This window comes from Tachyglossus aculeatus, chromosome 4 (genome assembly GCF_015852505.1).
Source record: "Tachyglossus aculeatus isolate mTacAcu1 chromosome 4, mTacAcu1.pri, whole genome shotgun sequence".
Taxonomy (NCBI): domain Eukaryota; kingdom Metazoa; phylum Chordata; class Mammalia; order Monotremata; family Tachyglossidae; genus Tachyglossus; species Tachyglossus aculeatus.
Window position 1 is genome coordinate 198419 of NC_052069.1, and position 11203 is coordinate 209621.

The window sequence follows — 11203 nt, forward strand, 5'->3', positions numbered from 1 at the left end:
CAATCAATGTATGTATATGTATATGTACCCTTCAAAGCTTTATTAAAATCCTATCCCAACTTGTACTTCCCAAGCGCTTAGTACAGTGCTCTGCACACAGTAAGCGCTCAATAAATACGATTGATTGATTGATCTCCTCCAAGACATTTTCCCTGACCAACCCCTCTGTTCCCCACCCTATGTGCCCTCCCTTCTACCAGGCCTAACTGAGCCCCTTCCTTCCTCTTCCCCTCGTCCCCCTCTTCATCCCCCCCATCTTACCTCCTTCCCTTCCCCACAGCACCTGTGTATATGTATATATGTTTGAACATATTTATTACTCTATTTATTTATTTTACTTGTACATATCTATTCTATTTATTTTATTTTGTTAGTATGTTTGGTTTTGTTCTCCGTCTCTCCCTTTTAGACTGTGAGCCCACTGTTGGGTAGGGACTGTCTCTAGATGTTGCCAATTTGTACTTCCCAAGCGCTTAGTACAGTGCTCTGCACATAGTAAGCGCTCAATAAATACGATTGATGATGATGATGATGATAATTTATCAATAGTTTGTATCTGCTCTCTGTGGCATCATTATCTGCCAATTCTATTATTGCCGTAGCATATTGATTGCTTAACTACACCCTGTGATGCCATCACCTACTTTTATCATTGCTACTGTTTTATTGCTTCTGCATCTCAATTGTTAACCCCCCGCGCTGTACTGTCACTCGCCCTGCTGACCTCACCATGAACTTTCAGTTCCCTTGCTCCCAACTGCCATTCCCATTCCTCACCTTCCCCTTCCCCTCTCCCACCCAGCTGTTTCCCTCCCTCTTACCCACCAAGACCGCTCCCCCTCACCCCCTACCAAGGATTCCTCTGTACCAGCGCAGGTCCTCCGCCTCTCCCTCCTGGCCCCCTCCCTCCCCTTCTCCCCGCCCCCACCCCATCCCAGTTCTCCTTTCCCATCGCCACCCCCCTTCCCACTCTCCCCGCCCAGGCCCCCGCCAACTCATCCCAATCCAAACCCTCCCCACCCCTCGCACCCTTCCCCCTCCCTCCCCACCCTCGACAGCTGCTGCCAAGTGTGGCCTCTGGAACCCCCGCTCCGTTTTAAGTAAGACCCCTTTCATCCTGGACCTTTTCCTTTCCAGTTCTCTACTCCTCCTCGCCCTAACTGAAACATGGCTGTCGCCGGACGACACGGTCTCTTCTGCTGCTCTCTGCAGTGCAGGCCTCTTCTTCTCCCACTCCCCCAGACTCACCGGAAAAGGAGGAGGTGTCGGTTTCCTTCTCGCCCCCCAATGTCGCTTTCGCACTATCCCTCCTCCCCCTTCCCTTTCCTTCCCTTCCTTTGAAGCCCACATTATTCGCCTCTACCACCCCCTCCAGATTCTTGTAGCCGTCATCTACCGCCCTCCCGGCCCCACTTCCAACTTCTTTAACGACTTTGACCCCTTCCTCACCTTCCTTCTCTCCTTCTCCATGCCCACTCTGATCCTCGGAGACTTCAACATCCACATGGATATCCCTAACGACTCCTCTGCCGCCCGCCTTCTATCTCTCCTTGACGCTGCCAACCTCTTCCTCCACCCCACCTCGCCCACTCACCAACTTGGTCATACCCTCGACGTCATCATCTCCTACCGCTGCACTGTGTCCACCCTCACCAACTCTGTAATCCCTCTCTCTGATCATAATCTTCTCACCTGCCTCCTCACTCACACTCCTTTCCCCTGTAAATCCGTATTACTCCCTCACAGAGATCTCCGCTTTCTGGACCCCACCCATCTTTCGGAGTGCCTCACACCCCACCTCGCCGCCCTCTCCTCTCTAACCAGTCTTGATGATCAGATTACTGCTCTCAACTCTACCCTTTCTACTCAGCTAGACTCCCTCGCTCCCCTTTCCGTTCGCCGCTCTCGCGCCACTAACCCACAGCCCTGGATCACTGCCACTGTCCGCCTCCTTCGCTCTTATGCTCGAGCTGCCGAACGCTGCTGGCGAAAGTCTAAACACCATGCCAACCTCGTTCACTTCAAGTTTATCCTTTCCTGCCTTAACTCAGCCCTCTCTTCTGCCAGACAAAACTATTTCTCCTCCCTTATTGACACCCATGCCCATCACCCCCGCCAGCTCTTCCGTACATTCAACTCCCTTCTCAGGCCCCCGGTTCCTCCCCCTCCTCCTTCCCTCACCCCCAACGATCTGGCCTCCTACTTCATTGACAAAATTAAATCCATCAGGTCCGACCTCCCCAAAGTCTCTTCGCCCCTTTCTCCATCCCCCCGGCTCTCAACACTCTCTGCTACTCTCCCATCCTTCCCAGCGGTATCCTCAGAGGAACTCTCCTCCCTCCTCTCAAGTGCTACTCCGGCCACCTGTGCTTCTGACCCCATTCCCTCTCATCTTATGAAATCTCTCGCTCCATCCCTTCTCCCCTCCTTAACTTCCATCTTCAACCGCTCACTCTCCACTGGTTCCTTCCCCTCTGCCTTCAAACATGCCCATGTCTCTCCCATCCTAAAAAAACCCTCTCTTGACCCCACCTCACCTTCTAGTTATCGTCCCATATCCCTCCTACCATTCCTTTCCAAACTCCTTGAACGAGTTGTCTACACGCGCTGCCTAGAATTCCTCAACGACAACTCCCTCCTCGACCCCCTCCAGTCTGGCTTCCGTCCCCTTCACTCCACGGAAACTGCCCTCTCAAAGGTCACCAATGACCTCCTGCTTGCCAAATCCAACGGCTCATATTCTGTCCTAATCCTCCTTGACCTCTCAGCTGCCTTTGACACTGTGGACCACCCCCTTCTCCTCAACACGCTATCTGACCTTGGCTTCACAGACTCCGTCCTCTCCTGGTTCTCCTCTTATCTCTCCGGTCATTCTTTCTCAGTCTCTTTTGCAGGCTCCTCCTCCCCCTCCCATCCCCTTACTGTGGGGGTGTCCCCAAGGTTCAGTGCTTGGTCCCCTTCTGTTCTCAATCTACACTCACTCCCTTGGTGACCTCATTCGCTCCCACGGCTTCAACTATCATCTCTACGCCGATGACACCCAGATCTCCATCTCTGCCCCTGCTCTCTCCCCCTCCCTCCAGGCTCGCATCTCCTCCTGCCTTCAGGACATCTCCATCTGGATGTCCGCCCGCCACCTAAAGCTCAACATGTCGAAGACTGAGCTCCTTGTCTTCCCTCCCAAACCTTGTCCTCTCCCTGACTTTCCCATCTCCGTTGACGGCACTACCATCCTTCCCGTCTCACAAGCCCGCAACCTTGGTGTCATCCTCGACTCCGCTCTCTCATTCACCCCTCACATCCAAGCCGTCACCAAAACCTGCCGGTCTCAGCTCCGCAACATTGCCAAGATCCGCCCTTTCCTCTCCATCCAAACTGCTACCCTGCTCCTTCAAGCTCTCATCCTATCCCATCTGGACTACTGCACCAGCCTTCTCTCTGATCTCCCATCCTCGTGTCTCTCTCCACTTCAATCCATACTTCATGCTGCTGCCCGGATTATCTTTGTCCAGAAACGCTCTGGGCATATTACTCCCCTCCTCAAAAATCTCCAGTGGCTACCAATCAATCTGCGCATCAGGCAGAAACTCCTCACCCTGGGCTTCCAGGCTGTCCTTCCATCCCCTCGCCCCCTCCTACCTCCCCTCCCTTCTCTCCTTCTCCAGCCCAGCCCGCACCCTCCGCTCCTCCGCCACTAATCTCCTCACCGTTAGCCTCGTTCTCGCCTGTCCCGCTGTCGACCCCCGGCCCACGTCATCCCCCGGGCCTGGAATGCCCTCCCTCTGCCCCTCCACCAAGCTAGCTCTCTTCCTCCCTTCAAGGCCCTGCTGAGAGCTCACCTCCTCCAGGAGGCCTTCCCAGACTGAGCCCCTTCCTTCCTCTCCCCCTCGTCCCCCTCTCCATCCCCCCATCTTACCTCCTTCCCTTCCCCATAGCACCTGTATATATGTATATATGGTTGTACATATTTATTACTCTATTTATTTATTTATTTATTTTACTTGTACATTTCTATCCTATTTTATTTTGTTGGTATGTTTGGTTCTGTTCTCTGTCTCCCCCTTTTAGACTGTGAGCCCACTGTTGGGTAGGGACTGTCTCTATGTGTTGCCAATTTGTACTTCCCAAGCGCTTAGTACAGTGCTCTGCACATAGTAAGCGCTCAATAAATACGATTGATTGATTGATTGATTGATTGTACTAAGCGCTTGGGAAGTACAAGTTGGGATAGGATTTTAATAAAGCTTTGAAGGTGGGAAGAGCAGTGGTCTGTCATACATGAAGGGGGAGGTTTCCAGGCCAGTAGAAGGACGTGGGCAAGAGTGTGGCAGCAAGAAAGATGAGATCAAGGTGCAGTGAATAATAATAATAATAACGATGGCGTTTATTAAGCGCTTACTATGTGCAAAGCACTGTTCTAAGCGCTGGGGAGGTTACAAGGTGATCAGGTTGTCCCACAGGGGGGTTCACAGCCTTTATCCCCATTTTACAGTTGAGGGAACTGAGGCCCAGAGAAGTGAAGTGACTTGCCCAAAGTAGGTCGGTGTTAGAAGAAATGGGATTTGGAACAGACCCGAACACCTTTTTTTGAATGCGAGAGGTGATGCCAAGGTTACAGACCGGTGAAACAGGGAGGATAGAGGTGTCGTCGACCCTGTTGGGAAAGTCACGGGGAGGACAAGGTTAGGGTTGGAAGATGAAGGCCTTACTGAGAGCTCACCTCCTCCAGGAGGCCTTCCCAGACTGAGCCCCTTCCTTCCTCTCCCCCTCATCCCCCTCTCCATCCCCCCCCATCTTACCTCCTTCCCTTCCACAGCACCTGTATATATGTATATATGTTTGTACAGATTTATTACTCTAGTTATTTATTTATTCTACTTGTACCTATCAATTCTATTTATTTTATTTTGTTAGCATGTTTGGTTTTGTTCTCTGTCTCCCCCTTTTAGACTGTGAGCCCACTGTTGGGTAGGGACCGTCTCTATATGTTGCCAATTTGTACTTCCCAAGCGCTTAGTACAGTGCTCTGCACACAGTAAGCGCTCAATAAATACGATTGATGATGATGATGATGATGATGAAGAGTTCTGTTTTGGGCATGTTAAATTTGAGGTGTGGGTGGGACATCCAAGTAGACTGAGAAGCAGCGTGGCTCAGTGGAAAGAGCCCGGGCTTTGGAGTCAGAGGTCATGGGTTCAAATCCCGGCTCCGCCAACTGTCAGCTGTGTGACTTTGGGCAAGTCACTTCACTTCTCTGGGCCTCAGTTCCCTCATCTGTAAATAATAATAATAATAATAATAATAATGGCATTTATTAAGCGCTATGTTCTAAGCACTGGGGAGGCTACAAGGTGATCAGGTTGTCCCACGGGGGGCTCACAGTCAATCCCCACTTTACAGATGAGGTAACTGAGGCCCAGAGAAGTTAAGTGACTTTCCCAAAGTCACACAGAAGACAATTGGTGGAGCCTGGATTTGAACCCATGGCCACTGACTCCAAAGCCCGGGCTCTTTCCACTGAGCCACGCTGCTTCTCATAAAACGGGGATTTTATGTGAGCCCCCCGTGGGACAACCTGATCACCTTGTAACCTCCCCAATCAATCAATCGTATTTATTGAGCGCTTACTGTGTGTAAAGCACTGTACTAAGCGCTTAAGAACAGTGCTTTGCACATAGTAAGTGCTAAATAAATGCCATCATTATTATTATATGTACCCTTTAATCACTTGATATTCACCACACCCTCAACCCCACAGCAGTTACGTGCACATCTTAACATTCCTCCATTTCCCCTCTCTAATTTATTTTCATTCGATCGTATTTATTGAGCGCTTACTGTGTGCGGAGCACTGTACTAAGCGCTTGGGAAGTACAAGTTGGCAACATATAGAGACGGTCCCTACCCAACAGTGGGCTCACGGTCTAGAAGGGGGAGACAGACAACAAAACAAAACACATGGACAGGTATTTTAATACCTATCTCCCCCGTCAGACTGCAAGCTTCTTGTAAGGATCACGTCTACCAGTTCTATTATACCGTATTCTTCCAATCGCTCAGTACAGTGTTCTGCACACGGCGAGGACTCGATATATAACTTTGATCGATCAAAGTTGTGTGACTCTGGGCAAGTCACTTAACTTCTCTGTGCCTCAGTTCCCTCATCTGTAAAATGGGAATTAAGGCTGTGAGCCCCCGGTGGGACAACCCGATCACCTTGTAACCTCCCCAGCGCTTAGAACCGTGCTCCACACATAGTAAGTGCTTAATAAACGCCATTATTATTATTATCGATCGATTCTAATCAAAATTTAAAAGAACTGGGGAACCTGGTTCACTTAGGGGAGAAGCAGCGTGGCTCAGTGGAAAGAGCCCGGGCTTTGGAGTCAGAGTTCATGGGTTCGAATCCGGCTCGGCCAATTGTCAGCTGTGTGACTTTGGGCAAGTCACTTCGCTTCTCTGGGCCTCAGTTCCCTCATCTGTAAAATGGGGATTAAGACTGTGAGCCCCCCATGGGACAGCCTGATCACCATGGGAAGCTGGGAAGCAGCGTGGCTCAGCGGAAAGAGCCCGGGCTCTGAAGTCAGAGGTCATCGGTTCAAATCCCGGCTCTGCCACTTGTCAGCTGTGTGACTTTGGGCAAGTCACTTCGCTTCTCTGGGCCTCAGTTCCCTTGTCTGTAAAATGGGGACTAAGACGGTGAGCCCCACGTGGGACAACCTGGTCACCTTGTAAATTCCCCAGCGCTTAGAACAGTGCTTTGCACATAGTAAGCGCTTAATAAATGCCATCATTATTATTATTATTATAAACTCCCCAGTGCTTAGAACAGTGCTTTGCACATAGTAAGCGTTTAATAAATGCCATTTAAAAAAAAAAAATGCAGCGTGGCCTCGAAGCAGCGTTTCAAGAGATTCCCAAAGATTCAACTTTAGTTTTCGCCCTTTTACCTGGAGAAGCGATCATTCGCCTCGCCTTCCTGGCCCCACTTCGAAGAGGGTCCCATTCCCAGGAAAACGTGCCTGTCGCGTCCGTCCAGTTCATCCTCAGCGGCTGTGTTGGCGGTGGAAGGCCCGAGCCTGCCGGTCTGACTCTTTATTAACACCAAGATTCCTCTTGCTGGAGAAGCCGACTGCTGTGTTGCAGAAAACAATCAATCAATCGTATTTATTGAGCGCTTACTGTGTGCAGAGCGCTGGACTAAGCGCTTGGGAAGGACAAGTTGGAAAAACAAGTCCATCAGCCCTGGAATTTGCACCCTTTCCTCAGGGCCAATGCGGAATTTTTCATTTTATAGTCGCGTCTGTCTCCCCTTCCAGACTGTAAGCGCCTAGTGGGCAACCAGCTTTGTTGTACTGTCATCTCCTGAGCGCTTCGTTCTTACTATTCTTACAATGAATTTTTATCTTACCATGAATTTTTAATCTTTGCTTTGTAAATTATTTGATAGGATGCACCTGATGGGAAATGTGGCTTCGGTTTATTTCATTAATAAAAGCTACCTCCTCAACTACAGCGGCTGTGAGTAGCGGAATGTTAAATTGTGATTTATATACTTTGGGGGCATTGTAAATAGGAATGGTTGTACATTGTCAATGTAATAAACAGAATCTTTGTATATCACCTGTATATATGTTTGTACATATTTATTACTCTATTTATTTATTTTACTTGTACATATCTATTCTATTTATTTTATTTTGTTAGTATGTTTGGCTTTGTTAGCTGTCTCCCCCTTCTAGACTGTGAGCCCACTGTTGGGTAGGGACCGTCTCTATATGTTGCCAACTTGGACTTCCCAAGCGCTTAGTACAGTGCTCTGCACACAGTAAGCGCTCAATAAATACGACTGATTGATTGATTGATTGAAATTATATATTATAAATTACTTATTCATATTAACGTCTGTCTCCCCCTCTAGACTGAAGCTCGTTAGGGGCAGGGAAAGTGTCTGCTAATTCTGTTGTATCGTACTCTCCCAAGCGCTTAGTACAGTGCTCTGCACATGGTAAGCACTCAATAAATACCATCAGAAGCAGCGGGGCTCAGTGGAAACAGCCCGGGCTTTGGAGTCAGAGGTCATGGGTTCGAATCCCGACTCCACCACATGTCTGCTGTGTGATCTTGGGCAAGTCGCAACTTCTCGGGGCCTCCGTGACCTCATCTGTAAAATAGGGATTAAGACTGTGAGCCCCCCGTGGGACCACCTGATCACCCGGTATCCTCCCCAGCGCTTAGACCAGTGCTTTGCACATAGTAAGCGCTTAACAAATGCCAATTATTATTATTATTATCGATCGATCGACTGATTCTCCCTCCTACTTAGGCTGGGCGCCGCATGTGGAACGGGGACTGGGTCCAACTTGATCTTGCGTCCACCCCAACGCTTAGAACAGCATTGGGCACAGAGTAAGGGCCAAACAAATAAAATAAACGCGAAAACAAACGGCAAACTAACTTTGTCGGGTTTTAGCTGCGAAGAACCATCCTGATAGACCAGAGTCAGCACCACAGCAGCTGCCTGTTCGATATTTTCCAGCAACTGCCTTCGCTCTTCGTGTCTCAGACGCTCGACGTCAAAGGCCTGGTTTTCCAAGGCCTTTCCAAGACGGTGGCCGTACTTGGATTCGATCCCGCTGCCACCTCCCCTCGCTGGAAAACTCCTCGTCGCCTCCTCCTTCTCCTCCTCCATGGACCCGAATTTCCTTTCCTGTTCCCTTTTCAGTTGCTTGGCTTCCCTCTCTTCACTTCCATCATGTTCCCGTCGGGAGAGATGTCTCTTCTCGCGGCCTCTTTCCCGGGGCTCCGAGCTTCTGGGATTTGAACGAGGATTCGTCCCGCGGGAGAAATTCCATGAGCTTGTGATTTTGTGCTCTTTGCTCACCAACTTTTCATCCGTGAATCTGCGACTGATTGCCTGAAGGGAAAGGTTGCTGGAAACTCGTGGGAGCTGATCTGTGACTGCAGAGGAACAGGTAATCTATTGGAAGAATAAGAAACGTTCCCGCAAAAGAACATTTCAAGTGAAAATTGCCATCGGCATTCATTTTTTCATCATCATCATCATCATCAATCGTATTTATTGAGCACTTACTATGTGCAGAGCACTGTACTAAGCGCTTGGGAAGTACAAATTGGCAACATATAGAGACAGTCCCTACCCAACAGTGGGCTCACAGTCTAAAAGGGGGAGACAGAGAACAAAACCAAACATACTAACAAAATAAATAGAATAGATATGTACAAATAAATTAAATAAATAGCTTATCCATATGCCCACTGCTGGGTAGGGACTGTCTCTATATGTTGCCAGTTTGTACTTCCCAAGCGCTTAGTACAGTGCTCTGCACACAGTAAGCGCTCAATAAATACTATTGATGATTATGATGATGATGATGTTCATTAGGAGGACGGTTGTTAAAAAGGTTTCTCTACGATTAAGCTTTGTCGCGTTTCATGTTTTCAAAATTCATTCATTCATTCAATCGTATTTATTGAGCGCTTACTGTGTGCTGAGCACTGTACTAAGCGCTTGGGAAGTACAAGTTGGCAACATATAGCGACAGTCCCTACCCAACAGCGGGCTTACAGTCTAAAAGGGGGAGACAGAGAACAAAGCCAAACATACTAACAAAATAAAATAAATAGAATAGATATGTACAAGGAAAATAAATAAATAAATACATAAATACATAAATAAATAAATACATACATACATACATACATACATAAATAAATAAATAGAGTAATAAATATGTACAAACATATATACGGTGGGGAGAGTCATTGTCTGTGGGATTTGAGGAGGGAGGGCGTACCAGGCCAGAGGCAGGATGTGGGCCAGGGGTTGGGGGCGAGACAGGTGTGGCGGAGGCCCAGGGAGAAGTTGGGCATTAGAGGAACAAATTAGAGGCTGGGTTGGAGTAGGAGAGTAATAATAATAATAATAATAATAATAATAATAATGTTGGTATTTGTTAAGCGCTTACTATGTGCAAAGCACTGTTCTAAGCATGGGGTAGATACAAGGTGATGAGGTTGTCCCATGTGGGGCTCACAGTCTTCATCCCCATTTTCCACATGAGGGAACTGAGGCCCAGAGAAGTGAAGTGACTTGCCCAAAGTCACACAGCTGACAAGTGGCGGAGCCGGGATTTGAACCCACAACCCCTGACTCCAAAGCCCGGGCTCTTGCCACTGAGCCACGCTGCTTCTCTAAGAGTAGGGAGGTGAAGTGGGAGGGGGCAAGGGGATCGACTGCTTTAAAAACAAACAGGAGGAGTTTTTGGTGTGGAGGCGGGTGGGCAAACACTGGAGGTTCTTGAGGAGGGGGGAAACAAGTCCGGATCATTTCTGTAGGAAAATGAACTGAGCGGCAAAGTCATCATCATCATCAATCGTATTTACTGAGTGCTTACTGTGTGCAGAGCACTGTACTATGCGCTTGGGAAGTCCAAGTTGGCAACATAGAGAGACAGTCCCTACCCAACAGTGGGCTCACAGTCTAAAAGGGGGAGACAGAGCAAAGTCGGGACAGGAGCGGGGAGAGACGGGAGGCTGGGAGGTCAGCAAGGAGGCTGATACAGTAATCAAGGCGGGAGAGGAGAAGTGATCGTAGTGGATGGTCTTAACGGGGTAGCAGTTTGGACGGAGAGGAAAGGATGGATTTTAGTGATGTCGGAAAGTTGGAACCGACAGGATTTAGTGAGGGACTGAATAACTGCATTGAATGAAAGAGAGGAGTCAAGGCTATAATAATAATAATAACAATAATCATGGCATTTATTAAGCTCTTACCACGTGCAAGACATATCTATTCTATTTATTTTATTTTGTTAGTACGTTTGGTTTTGTTCTCTGTCTCCCACTTTTAGACTGTGAGCCCACTGTTGGGTAGGGACTGTCTCTAGATGTTGCCAACTTGGACTTCCCAAGCGCTTAGTACAGTGCTCTGCACACAGTAAGTGCTCAATAAATACGATTGATGATGATGATGATGAATAAATACGATTGATTGATTGATTCTAAGCGTTTGGGGAGGTTACAACGTGATCAGGTTGTCCAGATGAGGGAACTGAGGCCCAGAGAAGTGAAGTGACTTGCCCCAAATCACACAGCTGCAATTGGCGGAGCCGGGATTTGAACCCATGACCTCGGACTCCAAAGCCCGGGCTCTTTCCTATGCTGCTTCTCTTAACAGGCT

The 11203-nt window shown here is 48.5% G+C and overlaps 1 protein-coding gene across 1 annotated transcript in view; it reads right to left on the bottom strand.

Annotated features, from left to right (window-relative positions):
• Positions 1 to 10351, bottom strand: part of POLN (DNA polymerase nu) — a 197288-nt gene extending 186937 nt beyond the window's left edge. Inside the window, exons 1-3 of the mRNA XM_038744811.1 lie at positions 10259 to 10351; positions 8459 to 8980; positions 6951 to 7093 (exon numbers count right to left, since the gene is read on the bottom strand). Of these exons, the coding sequence (XP_038600739.1) occupies positions 6951 to 7093; positions 8459 to 8980; positions 10259 to 10351 (758 nt within the window). The remainder of the gene's footprint in view (positions 1 to 6950; positions 7094 to 8458; positions 8981 to 10258) is intronic.
• Between the last annotated feature and the right edge of the window lie 852 nt (positions 10352 to 11203).